This window comes from Mastigoproctus giganteus, chromosome 1 (assembly GCF_048544385.1).
Source record: "Mastigoproctus giganteus isolate SK-2022 chromosome 1, ASM4854438v1, whole genome shotgun sequence".
Classification (NCBI taxonomy): domain Eukaryota; kingdom Metazoa; phylum Arthropoda; class Arachnida; order Uropygi; family Thelyphonidae; genus Mastigoproctus; species Mastigoproctus giganteus.
In genome coordinates this window covers 189,576,146-189,599,559 of record NC_143575.1, presented here as the reverse complement: position 1 = coordinate 189,599,559, position 23,414 = coordinate 189,576,146, and the positions used below count along the sequence as shown (strand labels likewise).

At 38.9% G+C, this 23,414-nt stretch overlaps 1 protein-coding gene across 1 annotated transcript in view; it reads right to left on the bottom strand.

Annotated features, from left to right (window-relative positions):
* The window catches only part of LOC150091385 (coiled-coil domain-containing protein 174), a 132,919-nt gene that overhangs the window by 27,670 nt on the left and 81,835 nt on the right, over nucleotides 1–23,414 (bottom strand). Inside the window, exon 7 of the mRNA XM_090383621.1 lies at nucleotides 7,058–7,152. Within this exon, the coding sequence (XP_090239747.1) occupies nucleotides 7,058–7,152 (95 nt within the window). The remainder of the gene's footprint in view (nucleotides 1–7,057; nucleotides 7,153–23,414) is intronic.

Below are 23,414 nucleotides of genomic sequence, written 5' to 3'. Positions count from 1 at the left end.
ATTGAAGCTACGAGGTTCTTATACCAACTAAGAAATACTGTTTTCAAGGTTTAGACCTAAATAGATGTAAGATGAACTGATCAGACTTGCAGCAGAGAAGAAAAATGCATATAAATTATCATGTGATACGAAGCCTTTGATAGATATAGTCTGTAATCAAGTCACAAAAGAATGAAAGAGAAAATCCCAAGCACGAGAGGTATTAGAACCTATAGTACTTAATACTGTGCAATGGGTTGAAGATTGAGAAGATGAAAGAAGATACTTGTCGACATCAGATGAATTTCTGTAGATTTTAATTTCCGGGAAATATGTGTAAAGGGAGGTTGTTCCAGAAAATGGAAATTGAAGGAATAAATGAAGAAGAGGAAAAATTGCTTCTGTGAATATGAAGTTGGATAGTAAAAGGATGCTGAATGGTTGCAGCCCGTGTTCGGACTGGTTTGGAAGAGAGAGCAGGAATTATAGAAGCTAAGTCAGAAGAACTGTGCCAATGAAAATACCTATAGAAAAGGCATGCAGCAGAAATGAGAGAAAGTTTTTTAGATGCAGAGGAAGCAATATTTGTGATATACTTATGCCAAGAGAGAGAGAGAGATTAGAAGTCAGAGCATTCCCTAATAGAGATATGTGATCTTGTTTAGAAATCTGACTGTCACTGAAGATAAGAATAGAAGCAGAAGAATCCTCTTTTTGCAAGATATAAAACAGGACTCAGTTTTAGAAGGATTACAATCAAATAAGTTATCTTTGCCCCACTGGAGAATTACTTGGAGATCAGCATTCAGGCAATTGGTAGAGGATATTTGAGAAGTTGAAACTGTTTGTGCAGGGCAAGGTTTCTCAAACTGAAAGTAGGATGCTAGCAGGTCAGCATTTTTTCTTTAGCTGAGGTGGCAATAGAACTGTATAGTTTTGACAGAGTTGGGAATAGAGATGGGCAAAACTCGCAGCCAACAGCTTCGGCAAGAGACCAGAATGATTGACTACCATTTGGACAAGAAACCAGTTTTCTACTCTTAACCTATTCAAAATCTAGTTTGGGCCGATTAATAACTACTTTATAATTGTTGAGAGCTTCTTTGGTGTAGGCAGAAAATGAACCTGGAGATTTGGATGCAAGCCAATTGAGATATGCAACATTCTTATCTTGAACTGAAATAAAAGTTTGCTTTGATTGTGTCAATCTGCCTTAGCTTGCCTAATGTCTCTGGTAAAGTATGCAAAAAACAGAAGAAAGAGGTTGAATTAACAGAAGGAAGAGGGTGAATCACATTGGGCCACTTGATGTCAATGGTTTAATTGTTGATGACCCTGCTCAGGTTGCTGGCAAATTGAATAGATATTTTGCATCTCATCACACATGAGGAATTTTTTAGGGAAGGGGATGCCAGAAGTCTATCAAACTCTAACTGGGAGCTAATTTAACAAAGAAGATTAGGCAAGCGAAGGCAGATTATGAGAAATCTTTGTCAAAGGACGCTAAGAAAAAAAGAAAAGATTTCTTTTCTTATATAAACTCTAAAAAGAAGGGGATTAATCAGATTGGTCCACTTGATATCGATGGTTCGACTGTTGGTGATCCTGCTCAGATAGCAAACAAACTGAATGAGTATTTTGCATCTACATTCACACATGAGGAGTTATTAGGAAGGAAAATGCCAGAAGGTTATCAAATTGTAGCAGGGTGCTTAATGATTTCGTAATAACTGAGAGCAAATTGGAGGAGAAATTGTTGAAGTTAAACATAAGAAAGGCACCTGGGGTGGATGGGATCCATCCAGTTATATTAAAGGAGGCAGTATTGGAACTAAGCAAACCCTTAGCCATAATTATGAGAGAATCCTTGGACTCAGGGGAGGCCTCCACGGACTGGAGATGTGCAAATGTATCCCAAATTCACAAAGAGGGTATCGAAGGGTGACACGATTAATTACAGACCAGTTAGTTTAACTTTTGTTCCAGGTAAAATAATGGAGTCACTGGTTAAAGATGCATTGCAGGATCATCTAGACAAGACTGCAGCAATAATTCAGACACAGCATGGGTTTGTTAAGGGAAAGTCTTGTCTGACAAATTTGATTGGATACTATGATGTGGTTACAAAGGAACTAGATGCAAAAAATAAAAATAATAAAGTGCTTTATTTTAAAGGTGCTGCAGCGTGCAGATGCTTTTCTGTGGGGACATGAGTAAATCTGCGAGGACCTTTTTTAAGTTGTTAATAATTTTCTCTGAGTTAATCCTGCAAACTGAAATGCTAGATACATTACTGCATTATATGCATACTAAGATACGATATGAATAAAACAACTGTGTTATTATTCAGTAAACTTACGAATAAAAGAGTGAAGATCATAAAAATTTTGATTTGAAGGGCCTGTGGTCCAAAAATTGAGGGCATAAATTTTTTCACAAACAATGCTCCCAATCTGTTTTATCAAAATTTTGAATTAGGAAATATATCCACTTTGGGAAAAGAAAAAAAAAAAAACCAACAAGGAGAAAGCGACTTCAAGATGAAAAATATGCCCAAGCATATGGAATTTGGAATCAATTTATAAATAATCAGAATGTATTCACTCCATATGAAACAAATCAAATGGCAAACAACTGCTTCTGACTAAGGCCAAATGCCTGTTTAACCATGTACCAATTGTGCTGGTTTAGTTAGGTACCTCTTGAAAATAACAAGCTCGCATTAACTGATATTTGATGATAAAAATTCACGATTTTCTACCTTCCTAAAAGCAAACAAATTTTCATTTGGTATGGTTTTTGTTTTCTTTCTTTTTTTATCATTCTCACAGATTTATTGCATGAGAGATTCTATATGATCGCACACCACCAAATTTGTTCTACTTTTAATAGCAATGCTAGCATGAGAACCTGATGGGCACTGATGCTATGGAGCTTGGAATTATGTATCTGTTTCTAGTTCAAGTCATTTATAGAACTCTCTCACATACTCTATGAAGTTAATTTATTCATGTGCACCTCAAGACTATTTATTCTACTAATCTTGAGGTGCTTTCAGTGATTAGTCTGAAAAATTCAAAGGGGTTATTATTTCAAACATAGAAGGCAATATTCACTTGTGATAGAGAATTAGCAATGTGTGTGTGACATTCAAATTTGAAGATTCAAATAGTTTCATATAGGTTTAAAATTCCTTTTTGATGGTTTTCCTTTTTTGGAAGATGACAACTGACCAACAGATACCAGGCACTATCAGGATATATAGTTTTGAAGCTGATGGAGCCATTTTTTAAAAAGGAAGGAATGTAACCACTAATGATTTTTTTTTTTTTTTTTTACTTCAGTTTTCCCCTCAAAAGAAAAATTGTTAAAAAAAATACAGCAATCATGGACACTATGAATCACATCAGAAAATAAGTACCCACCCCAACAGCAACAAAAGCATAACTGTCTTTTATTGATGGATTATTAAGGGAAAGTAGAAAAGAAGGTTGTGATTCCAAATAACTTATGTGTGTGATTTCCTTTTAGTTTCCATTGATAGATTTCCTTTTTTCACCAGATTGTGAAAAAAGGAAATCTATCAACAAATAAACTATTCCAACACTTTATATACCACAATAAATATTTTAATAAATGAGCATCACTTACCAAATCTTTATCAGATTCTTTTTCACATGCTAATGAGTAAGAACACGTGAACAAGAACCCAGTAAAGCATTTCTAATGTGATGCTCTTTTATCGAAATATTTATTATGGTGTATAAATGTCATGTATAAAGTGCTTGGAATAGCTTATTTCTTAATGGATACTGCCTGCAAAGAAAACAGTTCATTTAAAGATATCATTAAAGCCAAAAGAAACCTGATCGTCAAGTTCTATAATTTAACAAAAATATGGCATGGATGTGGATGATCAGATGACAGGGAAATATTGATTTCAAAGCAAGCTCTTGATGACCACCATACATTTTCTATAAAGTGTTGGGTCTAACTACCATGGAATCTTTATCATAAAATTCCAAACTAAAAAAATTTCTTTTACAACTGATTGAAGAGCTTATAAAAAAAAAAACTTCCATAGAGATATGTATTATTTCTTTTTATGTCCATTATACTGTCAAGATAATGAATACATTAAGAAATGCCCAATTTTAAATTATTTATTGCCTTTATTCCAAATATTTCCCCTCTGTCAAGATTGGGCCCCTTACACCAGGTGTGAGATCATTTTTTGCAAATCCCTTGGTCCTGGAGTAGGATTACTACATCCGTGATGTCTGTAGTAGGATTACTACAGACATCACGGCTCTTGACATGGGCTCTCTTCGCTTACCAACTCTGGATTCTTGCATCCCATGTGGGATTTCTCGACCTAGCTCTGTGGATAATGCATGCCAATGAGGGATTTTCCCACCTACCACTTTTGCTTAGCATTAGTAGAGGCATATGATGCAAGAAAGCAAACATATGCAGCATCAGCCAAAAAAAAAAAACAAAAAAAACTTCCACTTCACCCCCCCGTTCGTTCGAAATACCTGTCCAGCTGTGCCTTAAATTTATTTAGGCTATCAACTTCCACAACAAGGGATGGAAGTCTGTTCCACCAACCAACTACCTGCTGGCTAAAGGCAAATTTCCGCACATCTATCCTACATTTGTCTTTCCTCAATTTGAATTTATACCCTCTCAGGTGATTATTCTGAGCAAGAGGAAGAAGCCCATCAGCATTGAGCATGCTCAAACCATTCAAGGCCTTATACACCTCTATCAGATCACCTCGCCAGTGCCTAGTCTCCAGACACTGTAATTTGCAAAATTTAAACCTTTCTTCGTAAGAGCACTCCTTTGTTCCATTCACTAATCTCATTGCCCTTCTCTGTACTCCTTCCAGCAGCTCTACTTATCCTTCTTAAAATGAGGCCTCCAGAAGACCTGTATACAGTACTCAAGGTGTGGCCTGGCCATTGCCTTATACAAGGGAATAATCACCTCCTTATTCCTGCTAGAAAAAATTCCTGTATATCATTGACAAGACACCATGAGCTACTCTACTCAGTAGAGTAGCTACTGAGACGTAGCTACTCTACATCTGCACTGCTCAGAGAACTTCATTACTGCCTGCACAATTACTCCCAGGTCCTTTTCATTCTCTACCACTGTCAGTGTAGTACCACAGAGTTGATACATTGCTCTGGGGTTGCTGTTTCCCATATGTAGTACTTTACATTTGTCAATGTTAAACTTCATTTGCCACCTCTCAGCCCATCTGCTCAACCTTTCCAGATCCTGTTGCAGCAGCATAGCGTCAGTAGTGCCCTTAACAACCCTGCCAACCTTTGTATCGTCTGCAAACTTGGACATTAAGCTTGATATACCATCATCAATATTATTTATAAATACAGAAAAAAATAATGGACCCAGTGCAAGAACTTGCTCCTGTTGACACTGGGATCTCATCCTCACTGGTATGGGACATCTATGCATGCCTCTTCCTCTATTGGTAGTTTATTGCTGTATTTAGGACATCCTCACCCCAATTTGAGTTTTCACCAACCTGACTATGGTCCTTAATGGCAAGCCTGTCCTGCTTCTGCTAAACACAATGACAAATGTCCTAGGCACCTCCGTAGCCAGGTGGGAAGGAGCAGCAGTGCGTATCACACGCTTCTTGATTAGACTGGGGTTCGAGCCCGTCACCACCAAATACGGAGGATGCGGAAAGTCAGGGAATGACCACCGCATATCCCCGAGCAATATGGCCTCAGTTGCTAATGTTCCTAAAAACCAAATAACAATAACAAAAAAATGTCCTATCTCCTCAAGGACAGGTACCAGGTAGCAGCTCTCACTGTGGTCATGGTCCCTGTTAGCTAAGAGACCAATCATAAAATGTAACAATATACAATACCATAACCCTCCCCTGACATACACATTGATTGGCTCTACAGTTTTGTATACATTTGTCTTTTGATGATGTCTTTTGTATACAAAAGACATCATGTGGACTTGAAGGAAACTTCAGCTGCCACTTCAATCAATACGCAACAAGGAGGCTATAATGACTTTACTTTATTTGGAATACTGTGCTCAAGTACGGAGACCTCATCTGAAAAAAAGACATCAAGCTTCTTGAAAGAGTCCAAAGTTATGTTGTTATTTGGTTTTTAGGAGCATTAGCAACTAAGGCCATATTGCTCCGGGTATATGCAGTGGTCATTCCCTGACCTTTCCACATCCTCCGTATTTGGTGGTCACGGGCTCGAACCCCAGTCTAATCAAGAAGCGTGTGTTACGCACTGCTGCTCCTGCCCACCTGGCTATGGAGGCACCAGAGTCCAAAGACGGGCAACCCAAATGGTGAGATTGGCAGAAGGATGACCATATGAGGAAAGACTCTGATTATGTGGGCTACAGAACTTACCAACCAGGAACCTCAGAAGTCACCTGATGAGGTTTATAAGGCTCCGAGAGAGAGAGAGAGAGAGATTAGTAAAATGAAGGTGGAATTCTCACTGTTCTAAAGAATTCCAGAACTAGAGGTCATAAATTCAAATTACAGGGTTTGAGGTTTAGATTAGATTGTAGGAAGTTTTATTTTAGCCAGCATGTTGTTGACAGCTTGAATAAATTCAAAGGTCAACTGAATACTTACCTGTGTGAGGAGGGAAGCATATAATTTGTTTTCTTCTCTACTTGGTTGGTTTTTTTTTCCCCCCCAGTGCAGCAAAAGCCTAAGGCTTCCTTGCACCACATGGCAAATACTATTACTATTTACTATAACATCTCACCACAAATCTTGGTAATAACACATGGTATAAAAGTGTTTTTAATTCACAGTACATTTTTTAAGATCAGTTGTTGCCAATTGTTCATCACCTGAAGTTTTCCTTTTACTTTATCATATATTTAAATTTGAAGACATCAAGGAAGCTTGATTAACATAAAGTGAATTTTGTTTTGCACTTTTCTCAAGAGCTGTTCAGATGAACTAACCAAATATCAGGAAAATATTCTTTATATTCATTGTGGTAATTAAAATGAACAATTAATAAATTAATGTATAAAATGCTATTACCTGTTCTCTTATATTATTTAATGTATTCATTTGTGCTGTTCTTTCTTGCTCATCCATAGAAAAGGCAAAATAACCTACACCATGATCTCTAATTTCTGAAATAAGTAAATAAAATTACTGATGGTAACTATTCTTTTTATAAAAAATATCAAATTGAAAAAAAAAAAAAAAACAAGCACATAATTTTTAATATGCTATATATTCAAATAATTAGTAAAATGAACTATTAAGTTATTTTCCTTTCATACACAAAATCAGAAACAGCACTCTTCTCAAAGATATTCAAATTTACACAAATGGCCAGGGAGACATTAGGTATTTAAAATGTAAAAAACTCGAGCTGTATTTATTATATTATATAATTTAAACAGAAATCTAATTACATATATGAGATGGGTTCAAAAAATATATGTATTCATCCAGAAGTAGTTATGATGGAAAGATGAATTTTTTTTTTTTTTTTTTTTTTTTTGTTTGATAACTTGAAATCGCTATAGAAATCATACACATTTTGGTTTCAATCTGATAATTCATTTTTTTTACTTTGCAGCACTAAATGAATGAACTGTCACAATGGATAAAGTGGAATACTTCATCCATTTCTGTATTCCATTTTATCCATTGTGACACATAACAATGAACAGAGGCTTCCCCCCCATCCCCAGTCCATGCTTGAGGCTAAGCATGGTTTCATAGTACTTGTAGAAGAATAAGAGAAAATTACCTCAATATGATATGTAGAACACATTTTGGCTCATCAGTGTGTGTTTGTGTGTGTGTGTGTGTGTGTGTGTAATAATAAAGAATAATTGAATTAAGAAGCTAATTAATCATGGAGGGTGGAATGTGACTGTAGGAAAAGAAAGATAACATTGATTTTGAATCAGGGACACTGCATTAGCAAAACGTACCCTACAGCCATAATGTGTATATATATATATATATATATATATATAAAGTATATTTTATGTAGAAAGTGTGAAGAAGAAGAGTTTGGTTTAAACTTATTGAATATACGGTATACACTGCGAGCTCGATTAAAGTGAACTTGACTAAATGTATAAGGAATGTAGCGATATATGGTATGAAAAAGCAGAAGAAATAGACATGAAATTAAAAATAAAAATAAGATGTGAAAAGGCAACCAAAATAAGATTACATTGCGGTGTTTTTCACAATTTCAGTGTCATCATCAGAGGTCACCCACCAAAATTATGAGAAAGACAGCAATGTTCTTGCTTCTGTTTCTGACATGTTCTGTATGCTATGGTACACATATGCTGTATCCACGTGTTGAGAACAAAATTTTTAAAAATTTTTTTTAAAAGTTTTTTAAGATTTGCGGTAAGAATAAGGTCTAATAGATTGTGCCAATAAATGTAGTGCATACAGATCATGGATGACCTTACAGAAGCAAGTGAAAAGAATTGAAAAAACTAAGGTAACGAATATTGGAATAGGCAGGAAAAAAGGGACTTACACTGGGAGTTTTACAAGGACCAGCATCAATGCGCAATTACACAGCTCATCACTAATGCTGCAAACAAGGCTATCAAAAAGAAGAGATTCACACCTGGTGCTGTCCCTTGGTGGTCTCCAGACTCCAGACTCTTAGACTCAAAGTCATTTACTGACAAAAACGCTATCAACGTGCAAGGAGAACATGGCCTCCAGAAGAAACAGAGGCTTTACTGTGGCAATATCGAGTGACCAGGAACCAGTACACCACAACAACAAAACAGCGCAAAAGGTGCTCACGGGAAGCCCCGGTAAGCCATGAAGGTAACGCCGACCCCTGGGGGATTGTGTACAAAGTGACCACTAACAAGCTCCCCAGAGGTGAGGTCGTATCAACCACAAAATTACCAAACGGACTTTACACCAGATCGTGGTAAGACACTGTCAATAATATTCTAGACACTACATTCAGCCTGTTGACCCACACACAATGGAACAGCTACAACTCTGCACAGAGAATGAAACATATCGCACAACTGCAATTGAAGAACCCTTCACCCCAACTGAGCTGCATCTAGAATCAGAAACAAGAAAGCTCCGGGCAGAGACATGCTCGATCCAGAAAGCCACTGAACTTATTCTGACTACCATACTCAACCTGCCAAACCACTGTCTCCACCAAGGATTCTTCCCCACACAGTGGAGGACTGCAACCGTTAGATTTATATTGAAGAATGCAACCAAGCCACATGATCTGCCACAATCTTACCGGCCCATTGCACTGCTGCCAGTCTTCAGCAAACTTCTAGAACGGATGATCTCCCATAGAATAGAAGCTCACTACAATCACGCTGGTCTCTCCTCGTCTAACCAGTACGGTTTCCGGAAAGGATGCTCCCCAGTAGATGCACTAGAAACAATCATTGAAGCTGCTACCCTACAACTCCAAATACTTTCTGCTAATCTCCTTCAACTTTGCTGGTGCCTTCGATTCCCTCTGGTGGGCCAGCATTCTGGGCAGGCTCCGGAGGGCGCAAGTCCCAGAAAACTTATATAGATGCATCAAGACCTACACAACAACTCTCCAGGACCGGCGAGTTGTTGTGACTGCTCCCCACTGCAGTGTCTCCAGACCAGTCTTCAGGGGATGCCCTCAGGGATCTGTTCTGGGGCCTCTCTGGAATCTGGTGCTGAATGATTTCTTGAACACCAAACTGAACAATATACAGACCCAGGCTTATACGGATGACCTGGTCATGCTCTTTTCTGCCAATAAGAGAGCCCAACTGGAAGCGACTGCCAACCAGGCCATCTCTACCCTTCAAGCTTGGGCAGAGCATAACAACCTAAAGATCTCCCCAGTTAAACCAATTCGATCCTACTAAAGGTACCCTTGATCTGAGAAGACTATCCCAAATCAAGGTCAATGGTGTTACAGTCAAACTAAAAACAGAGCCTAAATAACTAGGTTTGATCTTGTCAAAAACCTTTCCTTCACCCCCTCATCTAGACCAACTCAGGATTAAGATCAGGAAGTATGCTGTCCAAGTCTCAAGAGCTGCCTGGAAGGACTTCAGCTTGAAGAAGAGAACGCTCTCCCTCTTCTATAAGACAGTTTTCATCCCGGTTATTGCCTATGCCTCTGGAGTCTGGTATAAGGCCAATACAACTGTAAGCAGATAGCGCCTAGGAACTATCCAGCGCTCTCTTCTCCTTCTGTCCTCATCTGCCTGTCGCACTGTCAGCACCCATGCACTCCAGGTCCTCACTGGATCTCTTCTACTGGACCTGGAGATTATTCATCATGGGTTGCTCTACCAATTAGCCAAAGGAAGAGCAGTTACCTGCACTGGTTTTACCACTGACCCAGCAAATAATAGAAACACTGAAGAGAAGAGACAATGAACATCTAACAGACACCTGGCAAGAAAGATGACAGACCTCAATTTAAGGTGCTATCACCAAAAGATTCCTCCTGGATGTCTGGGCCTCTCACCTGGCTGGTTTTCTATGTTACCTACCTCCTCACTGGACATGGCTCCTTCCAGAAAAAAACTACATGACTTTGGAATTTCAGACTCACCCCGCTGCCACTGTGGAGTGGATCAGATGTGGAAGTACCTTGCCCACAGCTGTGAAATCTACGAGGACTTCAGGAGGATCCTAATAACAAAACTATGCTTCAACTACCAAAACCAAGAACATCTCACCCTACAGAATGAAGAAACTTACCAAGCCCTGACTCAATTTGCAATGGATCTGTTAACCAGGCAGAAAGCGCTACCACCACCACCACCATAGTATCCGAATCAATAGGTCAAACAACCATGGCTGCCAATTGTTGCTGCGCATCGCTGAGCCATGGATGCTAACACCTTGGACCAACTTACATGAGACTCGACCAACAAACTGACTGTAATTGCGAAAGCCTCGGCATCTCCACCAGCTGGGTCGGTGTGACTAGAAAACGGAAGCCAGCTGGAGTTGTGAACATTAAAATCACCAAGGAAAATTACTGACTGTATATATTACAGGAAATAGGTCTAAAAGTGACTGTAAACGGCGATCATTTCAGGTAAGTAAAAAGTTCTGAGAAATTGCTATCATCTGCAAGTATATGGGTCAGTTGCAGAGGTTTTTGTAAGTTAAGTTGCGATTTGAAACATGCAATTCGAGCTGAATGGAAATGTGTACACTCAATTGTAATATGCTTAATGGTAAGTAGGGAGCTACAGTGTAAGCAAAGTGGGGGATCTTCTGCTAGCAGGAAAAAGAGGTGTGTTAGATGTGCATGGCCAATTCGTGCTCTTAATATGTACACTCAATTGTAATATGCTTAACAGTAAGTAGGGAGCTACAGTGTAAGCAAAGTGAAGTGAGGGATCTTCTCCTAGCAGTAAAAAGAGGTGTGTGTTAGATGTGTAGGCTAATTCGTGCTCATGCAAGCATGACCTCTTCGTGCCTGTTAAATCTGAAACTGGATCTCCACAACTGGGGATTCTGTTTTATCTCAAGAAGCTTATTTCCTGTATGGGTATGCCACATTTCAGACTATATCTCAGTACATATCTGTCGTATGATTGGTTTGAAATCAGAGTAAGGAACTGGGATGGAATCAAAGCAAGCAGGGCACTTTGCTGCTTTGTCTGCATGCTCATTTCCTGGAATTCTGACGTGGCTGGGTATCCAGCAAAATTTGACAGACAGCTTGTTTTCGTCGAGGTTACATAACTGTGATCTTATTTGTGTGAGAAGTGGATGGGAATTTTGTGATTTATTCTATAAAGCACTCACTGCACTTAAAGAGTCTGTATATATATTATTACCTGGGTATTTAAAAAGTCATTAAGCAGATTCAAAGCCAATTTGATCACATAGAGTTCAGCTGTAAAAACACTGCAGCTCCTATGAATATATCAGTTTTTGATCCATCTGTATATATATCTGAAGACTGTGAGCAGTGACCAATGTATGAGCCTCATGTAACTATCTAAAATTTTGATTTGATAGGAAGTATTTTCCCCATTGAAGAAAGGAGTTATCGCAAAGAGGTATATACATTGCCCATGGTGCTTGCACTGCATCTGCAGCTTGAGATATATTTCCAAGATATATATCTCATATATAATTTCCATATATAAGTTCCAGCACTGCATTACCTCTAGTAGCTGGATGGTAGCAGGTTTTCATTGGGTTTATTTCTATATAAGTTTTCCTATTGAGGTTCAAAGAGATGTATCCAGATGAGGTGAGAAGGGATGCTACGTAATTTGACTAGCTAAGAAGCAATACTTTTCTCCTAAGATGTGGTGGGGATTCATTGGCATCTATATACAGACTTTGCACTGGGGATGTCTTAAAGGCTCCTATGGCAATCCTGAGAGCCTTATCCTGCAATGGATTGAGCCAAACCAATGCTGTCTTTCGTGCAGAATCATCATAAACTGGAGCTCCATAGTCTAGACGAGATCTTATCATGGTTCAATAAGGGTGTAAAAGTGTGAAGCGATCGGCTTCCCATGCCATACAAGAGATAACGTTGAGGATATTCATCTTTTTCAGGCACTGAGTTTGCATTTGCATTATATGCGTCTGAAAGTAAAGTTTAGTATTGAGTACTAGGCCCAAGACCCAGATATTTTTGCTAAGTGCTATTGGTTGAGTTCCTAACCTTAGCTCAGGATCTGGATGGAGCTGTAATTTTTTGCAAAAGTAGATAGCAGTTGTTTTTGTTGTAGAGAGGCGATAACCACTGTGGGATGGGATGCCCATGATTCTATTTTATTTATTGAGAGCTGCAATTGATGCTCAATGGAGTGCATATTTTGCAAGTGGCAGGATATTGTAAGGTCATCTGCATATGGATAGGTGTCAATTAACTGGAATATTCTCTGTTGCATTGTTTAGCTTAACTGCAAAGAGCATTACACTAAGAACTGATCCTTGTGGGACCCCTTCTTCTTGGACAAATGTACCAGATAGAGAATTGCAGTAATGCACTTGAAAGGTTCTGTTTTGGAGAAAGCTCTGTATGATTAGTGGTAGCTGACCCCAGAGTACTGTGGCACACAGATTTTGAAGAATGCCCCATAGTGCCAGGTGGTATCAAAGGCTTTTCGATATCCAGGCAGACCATGACAAGATGTTCTTTATGGATAAAAGCATTCCATATTTTGGATTCTGCCTTGATCATAAGGTCTACAGTTGACCGATTTTTTCTAAAGCCATACTGGTTCTTGTTCATTATCGAATGAGATTCTAGGTATCATACTACTTGAGCGTGAATAATTTTTTCTAATGTCTTACCAAGGCAACTGCTAAGAGATATTGGCCAATAGTTTCGTGGATCTAAGTGATCCTTTCCAGGTTTAGGAAAGGCTAGGACTATTGAGTGGTGCCAAGAAAGAGGGTAGTAGCCTTCTGAGAATATCCAGTTAAAATAGGTCAGTAGTGAATTCAAAGCTCTTTTGTTTAGGTGTTTAAAAGCATCAAATAGTTTATCCCATCAGGCCCTGGTGCACTATTTGCTGACCTATTTAGGGAGCTCACTAGTTAAAAAAATGTAAACAGTTGATTATATGGAAGAGATGCTGTTGTATTGAAGTTCAACTTATATTTTTCTGCATTAGCTTTTTACCTGTTTAAAGGCTGGCTCATATGCTGATGTGACAGAGATTTCAGAAAAGCATTCTGACAGGGCATTTGTGATTTCCACTGGAGAGGAGAAGTCTTTACCCTTCCAACTTATAACAGGTGTTGATTTTGGGAAGGATTTACCATTCAGTTTTCTAATTTTATCCCAGATTTTTCTACTCTGGATCTAGTAACAGTGGAAGCAAACTGGATCCAAGAGTCTTTTTTCGCCTTTTTCTGCACATATAGTGCAAGCTTTAAGTTTCTTGAAGTTAATCAGGTTGTTAGTTGTTGGGTACTTCCGAAACAGATTCCAAGCTTTATGCTGTTCTTTTTTGGCATCATGGCATGCATCATTCCACCAAATATTGGCATATCTGTGAGGACGACTGTGGTTTTGAGTATAGCACAGGTTGCAGCTGTTATTATCTGCGTAGTAATGTGGTCAGTACCATCATCTATAGGCTGGCTTTTGATGACTTGATCATCAACGGAAATTGCATTGGTGAACTTGTTCCAATCTGCCCTGGTAGATTTCCATTTTAAGTGGTGGCTATATATAAGGTTCTATTTGTTTGCAATTTGCAAATGATCACTATTCAGTGGATTACTTAAAATTAACCACTGAATAATTGGGAACAGTTTTGGAGAACATATTGATAGATCTATGGCAGCAGATACTCCGGTGGGAAAGTGAATATAAGTGTGAGATTCTGGTTGTCAAGAACTGTTTCGATGTTTCGAACTTTTCCTCATTTGTCTATCTGGGGAGATTCCACACAAGATTGTGCCCATTGAAATCTTCTAGCAGAATGAAAGGTGATGGCTGCTTTATATGATCCTCCAGCTCTTTTACAGTAAATTCTTTGTTTGTACACAGAGACTACGGTTAACATAAAACTCAAAACAATTCCTACCGCTACAGCCTCTAATGTGGTCTGCAGAGGGATCTGTTTTGTATGAATCTTGTTGTCAACAAGTATGGCTATGCCTCGTCTTGTTGAGTTAGTATTGCTTCTGTCCTGTTGATAGATATTATAGTTTTTAATCACTGGAGTCATGTGTGGAGTTAGATTAGTTTCTTGCAGGCAGAGGATAATTGGACTGTGCTGTTTGATTAGATCATAAATATCAAAAATATTGCTTCGTAGACGTCTACAGTTCCATTGTATAATGTTCTGCATTATTCAGTTTTAGAGGTTGTAGATGGTTCGGTCTGTTTTTTGTATCCAGCCTGAATGAATTGATCTAGTTTCATCCTTTCTTTTTTCCAGAAGGCAGGGCACCCAGTGTCCATGTCATCTTCTGCAGTAAATCTAAGATTGGCTCATCTTGCAGGGTACCAGCATCAATATCCATATTTCCTGAGCATGGTTAGTCTGCAGTGTTTGAGGCTGATGCTTTCAGTTTTGCAGTTTCTGGTAAAGTATTAGTTGCAGTTGGTGGGACTGTTAGTGGAGTATTGCTAGCGCAAGTTACTTTACATTGTTCTGTAGATGGTGGTTGTGGGGACGAAAGCACTGATCGAGCCCAATTGGCAATTGAGATAGATGGGGATACTGTGACTGCCATTTGTGTTGCAGTTGACTGATATTTTTTGGTTGGTGCAGCACAGGTAACTTTTGGCATGTTGAGCATAACTTGTTTCCTAGCTTCTTGGTGGGTGACCTTTTGTTCAACTTTGTATTTTGGATCTTTTCTCCTACCCCCCCCCCCCAGAGTTCCCATGCTTTTGAATATGCTGGATGCTGGCCTTTACAATTTGGGCATTGTGGCATTTCTGCAGTGCAATAAATTTGTGAATGGGGTTTGGAGCTGCAGTTTGGGCAGATGGTGTCCCCTCGACATACTGTTTGCAGTGTCCAAATTTTTGACACTTGAAACATCTGATTGAGTTGGAAATGTAGGGGTGTACTCTGCAATTAAGGTACAGTCTGTCCTCGTATAGCACGATAGTTGTGTTCCTAGAAACCCTCGTGCAATGCAAAATCGTGCAATATAAACAACAGGCCCTATGGGAAAAGTGGGGTTATGTGCCGACCACCCAAAATTGAACACACATTTGGAACCAAAACATTACCAAACACAATAAATAATCGGGTAATTTTAATCGTTATAAAATACTTACGTATTTTATAACGATTAAAATACGTAATAAAAAACATAATATATTTTTTAATTATAATATAATAAATAATAAATATTTTGTATTATTTATTAATAATAAATAATACAAAATATTAACGCTAGTATATTATAATAAAGTATTTTTAGTATTTTTTAATACTAAAAAGTATTTTTTACGAATAAAATTATTATATTAAATAAAATAGTCGTAATAAAATACTTACGTATTTTATAATACGTAACTATAAATTATAATACATAAGTCGTAATAAAATGCTTACGTATTTTATTACGACTATTACGTAATAAAATATTGCTAACGCTTTTGCTTCTATCGTAAGCAAACTTGTTTTTTGTTTGATTTTCTATCCAAACAGATGACAGCCATTCCATCTCTTCCAATTCTTTGTGTCTTAATCTAATGGATTTTAATTACACTTTGAGTTGTTCCTGCTATGAAAGTTGTTTTTATTTTCTCTGCATTCTTTGCAATTCTCGGCTTTGCCTCATTTAGGTCTGTAGCACGTGTAATATCACATGGTCTTTCATTTCGCTCAAAGCGTTTCACAATTTCATATTTTTTTCTCTATCGACAGAGGCGGACTGGCCATAAGCCTTACTCGGGAAATCCCGGTGGGCCGGAGGCCGGTGTGATTTTGGCCATAAACGCTAGTATAAGGCCACTATAAATTTTCCCGGGTAAGAATTTTTGACCCAGTCTGCCTCTGTTTATCGATATTGCTTTTTTTTTCTCTCTCTCTGAATCTGCAGTGTCTTCGCCAGGACGCTTCCTTTTCACACCTTTTAAGTATTTTACTAATTTTTAGGGAATAAAGCGCAATTACAAAACGAGGAGGCACGCTTGATACACATAAACAAAGCTACGCGCGTATAGCAACTGAATAAACAACACCGTAAAGGCCGAGATACGCTATTAACACCCCACATTTTACTAAAGCACATTTCTGGGGGTTACTACCATAAAACAATAAAAACAATTTCCAGTTTCGTTTCTGCTGGTGGAATCTGTTATAAACTGGTAGTAAACTCCATCTAATTGCATTTGCGATTATATCGATAGCTGGAATTGTGTTGGTTTTTACGTTATTATGGTGAAATGTGTTTCCCCTTCACTGATATAAAACACATAAATACATTTTCAGAATCTTCTTCATTCCTATCGTGTTGCGTTCGGTTGGGGTGATTCCGCGTTCGACTGCCATTTCTTGTAAACACAAAGGCGAATCGTGCATAAGCGAATTCGGTTCGTGTTATATAAGATAACGTTCCCCTATTTATAAATCGTGTATGATCGAATTCGTGTAATGTAAACACGTGTTATACGAGTACCGACTGTATCTGGCTTTTACACATGATGGTAAGATGTACTAAACGTTAGAATAATGTTCCTAGTGAGAAGAAGTTCAACATCTTTTTTGAACATTATTCGTTTTGCTTGAATGACTTTTTGCTCTTGTAATTCTTCTGCTATCTCACCTTCAGTGACATTCATCAGATCCCACTCTGCTATTACTCCTTTGGAGCTATTTAATGTAGCACAAGGGGTGACCTGTACAGGTATTCCCAAAAGTTGACAATTCTCAGCCTGAGAATGCTGATGTTTAGCTGTTTCAACTAGTAGATCTCCAGATCGGAGTCTTTTCACCATTTTTGGTGAACCAGTCCCGCTTTCCAAACATTTCTGAATTAGAAATGGTGAAAAGACACTCATAGGTTTGGATGAAAGAGAATGTAATATGAGGAATGTTGGATATTCCTGCTGATTCTCATTTTTGTGTAGTCTCTTAGATTGGGATGCGTCGCGCGTTCAGTTTCATTCATGTCATGAGCGTATATTTATTTTTTATTTATTTACATAAATACATAAACAGAAACACTCTCTATTTACACTCATTCAAACCTGTGTAAGAAACTATAGCAGAAAATGGAGCTTCTCTTACAAAATTGTAAAATGCAACGAAACTTTCAAGGACTCAAAAGTAAAAGAAATACATGTATGTATACTCAATGACGTGTGTGTGTGTGTCCTGTTTGTAGCAGCTCCTGGACCTGGGTCCATCTCTGCAAATTCTCTGTCTTGACTAAAGAATCTGTGTAAAACAGGGCCTGAAATGTGAGCAGCCAACACCTGACCAACTGCTGCCTGATACCTGTCCCAAGGCATGTGGAGCCGGGCATAATCTACTACCTGTGCCTCAGTAGTGCACTAAAATCCCACATCCAAGAGAGGTAGTGCAATACCAGAGGATGCTAGCATTCCCGTACTCAGGATGCCCAGTCCTGAGTACTAGCAGAAATAAAAAAAATAATAATAATAAAATAAAATAAAATAAAAATAATAAATAAATAAATAAAAATTTAATAATGAATAAATAATACAAAAAAAAAAAAAAAAACCATCAGTGGTTGACATCTCTGAACAACCTCAGAGATCAAAAGAATTCAAGTCCAGGATGACTGGTAGGTGACACAGGGAACATCTCAATAAAAGCTTGTTGAATTATGTGGTGAAATATCTGCATTCTTCTGCTGAAGACATCGTTGGTGAAGATTTGAAGGGCCTGAAAGTTAATCTCATTTTCAATTAAGGCTTTAAGATTGACTTCTGAGATGTTCTGAACCTTATTTTTAAGTGTTGTCCATTGTTCTTTGTAGTTGGAGCAGGACAATAGGATGTGGTTCCAGGATTCTTCTTCTCCACGGGAATGAGGATTTGTCGCCAGTCCGAACTGAAACAGTTTCGCTTTAAGAGCACCATGTCCTGTTAGGATGTAAGACGTGCTCGTGGATGGCTAGAACCAATTACAATGTGGCTTATTCGTGGCAAAGGTGACATCCAGGATAAAAAGTCTGGTGACCTCTCCAGTGGGACTTTCCCGTCTAACCTGCCAAAGGGAGAGGAGTTTATTCCATAGGTTTATTTTTTCCTGTTTGATATTTGTAGCAGGATTGCAGTCTATTCCAAAGAGTGAGGTTGGTAGGCCTTTTCTGTGCTTGTGGATGCAGCCACATGCAGCTTGTGAGCCACATGTGGCTCTTTGAGCATGTAACTGCGGCTTTAACTTTTAGCCCACATGAAGCACAATATGAAATGGAGTTAGAGGACTTAAAACTCAAGGATATGTGGAGTGCAGGACTAAAATGCCTTAAAATTGAAATTGAGGATTTGGAGAGGCAAAAGGCTACCCTTGAAATTCTACACAAATGTACGGTGATAGATGAGTTGAAAATGCAAGACCAAATTGTGTTCAATACGTGGAGTAGCTTACCGGACATGTATATAAATTTGAAAATATTTGAGTTTGGACTTCTCTCAGTTTTTTGTTCAACGTATTTCTGGGGGCAAATATTTTCTAACATGAACTATATTAAAAATAAATCAAGAAATCATTTGAACAATGAGTCTTTCAGCATGTTTGAAGATGAAAATTATGGCATACTCACCTGATGTTGAGATACTTGCTCAAGAAATTCAGCAGCAAAAGCCACATTAATTCGTACCTAATTGGATGTTGTTTCAGTGTTAATTAATAACATTTCAAAATATATATTTTTTTAATAAAACACCTTCCCACTCAATTCCATTTCTTAAAAGACTCCCCCCCTCACTCCTCCAGCTTGAGAGGAGGTGCGGCTCTTCGATTTTCTCTTTTTTTTAATTAGATCAAAAATGGCTTTTCACTCAAAAAAGGTTGCCGACCCCTGGTCTAGGGGAAAGGCCCTTGATAGAACCTGCAGTGCATTAGTTGAGGTCATTCTTGGTACTTGGTATGTCACAAGCAGCATGGTTCTTTGCATGGAAAGGAGTTTGGCCCAGGTTTTATTGTTAGTGACCCTATGGAACCAGACCCCAGCAACATAGGAAGTAACTGGCAAGAACACAGTAGAGAGACAGAGTTCTTTTGGTGAGTCCCAGTCTGAACGGGAGATCCTGATGATGGCTGCAGTGAAGGCTTTGGTTTTGTTTGCCAAACTGTTCACACGTGGTTGGAAACTGAGCATGTCATCCAATATGATGCCAAGGTGTTTAGTTTGTGCCACATATGGAATTTGCTTCCTGTAAATAAACACTTTAGGAGGTCTGCGGTAATCCAACCTGTTTCTGAGGATCATTAGCTTTGTTTTTGTGTTTGATATTTTTAATTTATTTGTGAGGGTCCAGCTTACCAGGTCATCCAGGACAATCTTTGCTCGGTCCTCAAGGGTTCTCCTGGATCGTCCTGCAATGCAAATAACCAAGTCATCCGCATAGACGAAGTTGACACAGTTGTCAAAACTTCTGATGAACCACTGATCAAGTGCGGAGTTCCAAAGGAGTGGTGCTAGCACTGACCCCTATGGGCAAACTGTTTATAAATTTTGAATATGACAAGCGTTCGGCAGTGATCTGAATTGATCTGTTACTGAAGTAAGATCTTACAAATTTGTAAAGATATTGATTGCAGTCTGACAGTCTAAGGCACCTGAGAGAACTCTCCCACCAAAGGGTATCAAAGGCAATCTCAAAATCCACAAAGATGGCCATCTCGTAGACTGCTGTGGAATGAGTACAATGTTTTACAAGGGCTGCAGTGGCATCTTCCATGGAGGATCCTTTCTTGAAGCCATACCGCAAGTTGGATGAAAGGTTTTGTGAGTTTAGGATAGTTTGGATTCTGGGATCAATCATTCTTTCAAACAGCTTTCCCAAGGTTGGCTAACAGAGAGACTGGGTGGTACGCTCTTGGGTTGGTATTAGGTTTTCCTTGTTTTTGAATAATTTTAAGCAGTGCCTGCTTCCAGAAATTGGGGAATATGCCTTCCAAGAGGCACTTTTTGTAAAGATTTAAGAAAAATATTAGGGTAGAGCTCATGAAATCTGGTGTTGACTGCATTTTCTACCAATCAAGGCCTGGACATTTTTTAGGATTCAACTTGGCCACCGCAGCACCAAGTTCAACAGCAGTGAAAAGATCAACATCCAGGGTACCCTTCGTAAGTGGCACTATCTGCTTGAATCTGAATTTGGTGCATATTGTCAAGATTGGGATCATCTTCGGGAAAGATGTGTTCATGATTTTCTCAACTGTTGGAGTGCCAGTCATATGATTCACTATTTTGATATTGCACTGTGTTGTATATATTTGGGCAGATAATTTTGTTCGTACAGATTTTGTATATGAGCCCCCAGGGGTCAGTGTTCGCTGCTTGGGAAACCAATTGTCTCCAAGACCTTAATTTGTTCTCCGCAATGGTTTTATGGTAGATTCTTCGCTTCTCCTTGTACTCTTGCTCGAGAACATTAACTTCAGGATCAGGCCAGTGCCTGTGTCATTGAAAGGCTCTCCGTGCCACATGCGTTTGTTTTCTGAGATCGTTAAGTTCCTGTGTCCACCAAGGAGTATGAGGAGTATGCACTTTCTTTTGTTTGGTAAGCATAGAATATCCTTAGGGGTATCCTTGCACAAATTTGGCAGCATATTCAGTGGCTCTGAAGAAGGATGACTGTACATAACAAGCATATTCAGCTGCAGAGAGGTTGTTAAGGTTTGGAGCTGTTGCTTTGAAGTTAAGGTTCAGAGATGCTCTAAATTTAGCCCAATTAATGTTTCGGATTGAGAATCTTCTAAGATCCTCCAGATTGTTGCCATTGTTCTTTGGTGCTGCAGCTGTGATAGTGAAGGAGATGGCATGGTGTTGTATATATTTATCACTGTTAGAAATTTTAGAACGTCCCACTCTGCAATGTGATTAGAAACTGGGGCGAGGTTAAAGTGAGGTCGATATTGGAGAAAGTGTAGGGTTTACCACCTTCATTGTGTACCATCCAGTTGGGAGCCAGAATGAAGACTTCAAAGAGAGTGCTGCCACGAGAATCAGTTTGGTTACTGTGCCAAAGATGGGATTTGGCATTAGAATCTGTTGTTATGACAAGGTTGGCATCCCATTCTGCTGTGGAAGTCCTCAAGTAGGTTTAGGGCTTCTTGAATATCACCTGCTGGTGGGCAGTAGAGGGAAACAAGGTAGAAGGATAGCTCTTGGGTAGCAACATGAATACAGGAGGAATTCTGAATACACAGGCTGGATATCAATGTGGTAACAATCTGTCTATTCAGAACGATAATAGCGGCCTTTGGATAAATTGCCGTATTGTAGAACATCCTGGATGATATGGGATATCCTGGGATTTTGAAAGAGTTTCCACCAGCTTTGGAGGTGGAATATGGCTCCTGCAGACAGATAATATTGTACTTCCTCTCCAGGGCAGCAACCCTGATCTCATCTGCCACCATTCTTGAACAATGGGCATTGGTCAAGACTGGTGGCAGATGAGATCAGGGTTGAACAATGCCCATTTGCCTGAAGGATTTTGATTCTGGGCCCTTGGTTCCTCTGGTTTTTGCTGCAATTTGGTGTGTTATTCGTGGAGGATTTTCATACTGGCTAATTCAACTGCACGGAGATACTCAGGGCATTTGGAGTCTCAGACAGAGTGGTTCCTGATCCTTATTTCTGTGTTTGCAATTTACACATTTGGGGAGTCCACTCTGTGTGGACAGTCGGCAAAAACGTAACCACCTTCTGCATCAATATCTGCAAGACACAACCTTGTGTGTGCAGTATTGATATGAATGACCATAGGACAAGCACCTTAAGCATTTACACACCTATGTAAATCTTCTAAATTTGTGCGAGGATACCCCTAAGAACATTCTATCATTACCTAAAATGTGCTTCAGGATATTGGGGGGGGGGAGCTTGTAACACAGTTTTTCAGTTGGTTCTTGAACCCTGTGCTGAATATAAATGTTATCATTTGTCTGATTTCATCCATGGAAAATCCAAATTGCTGCAAGTTTTTGTAGATGTCTTCCAGTATTTCCTCTTTCATGTACTCCTTTGGCACATCATAGATTAGTATAGCAGGATTCAAAAGTTTTGGTTTCTTGTGAGTTAATCCTACTAAGTTAAGAGTTGTATTAATAATCCTGCTCAAATCCTCTCCATTGATGGCCTCAACAAGGACTTCTTTATTTCTGACGCTCTTTATTTTAACATCTTTGTGTTCAGTTCGCAAGGTTTCTTCCACTTTTTTCCTGACTGTATTCAAGCTGCGATTTTTCTGTGGGATGAAAGATTACAATATGCTGTGCTTCTTTTTGTGAGCATGGGGGTTCTGGGTTGGGTGCAGTAGTTTTGCACATGGAGCAGTGCCCTGTGCCTGGTCCTTAGTACCATATTTGGTACTCCAACTGTGGAGTGCTTCTAAACAGTGTTTGCGTATGTTATGGGCCCTTACACCCTTCCTGCCATAAGGTTGTTGACATGAGCATATAGGCTCAAATGCTGGGTAGTTATTATAATTCAAGATTGCTTCTTTTAGCCCTGGAGAATAACTTTTTCCCCAGGTTACCGGCCCCGCCACGTGGAGGCAGGAGCAGTGCCATCAGTGACCAAGTGATAAGAGATTAGTGGTTAGTGTGTTATTTAGGTTACTTCTATATACAAGAAGAAGAAAGGTATCTTTTCTTTCTTTTTGAAAAGCTTACTTCTTTATTCAGAAGAGTGCAGAAAAGAAATAACTCAGCAAATAAACACTTAAATTCTCTGAAAACTACTAATTCTAGAGAAGGCGCTT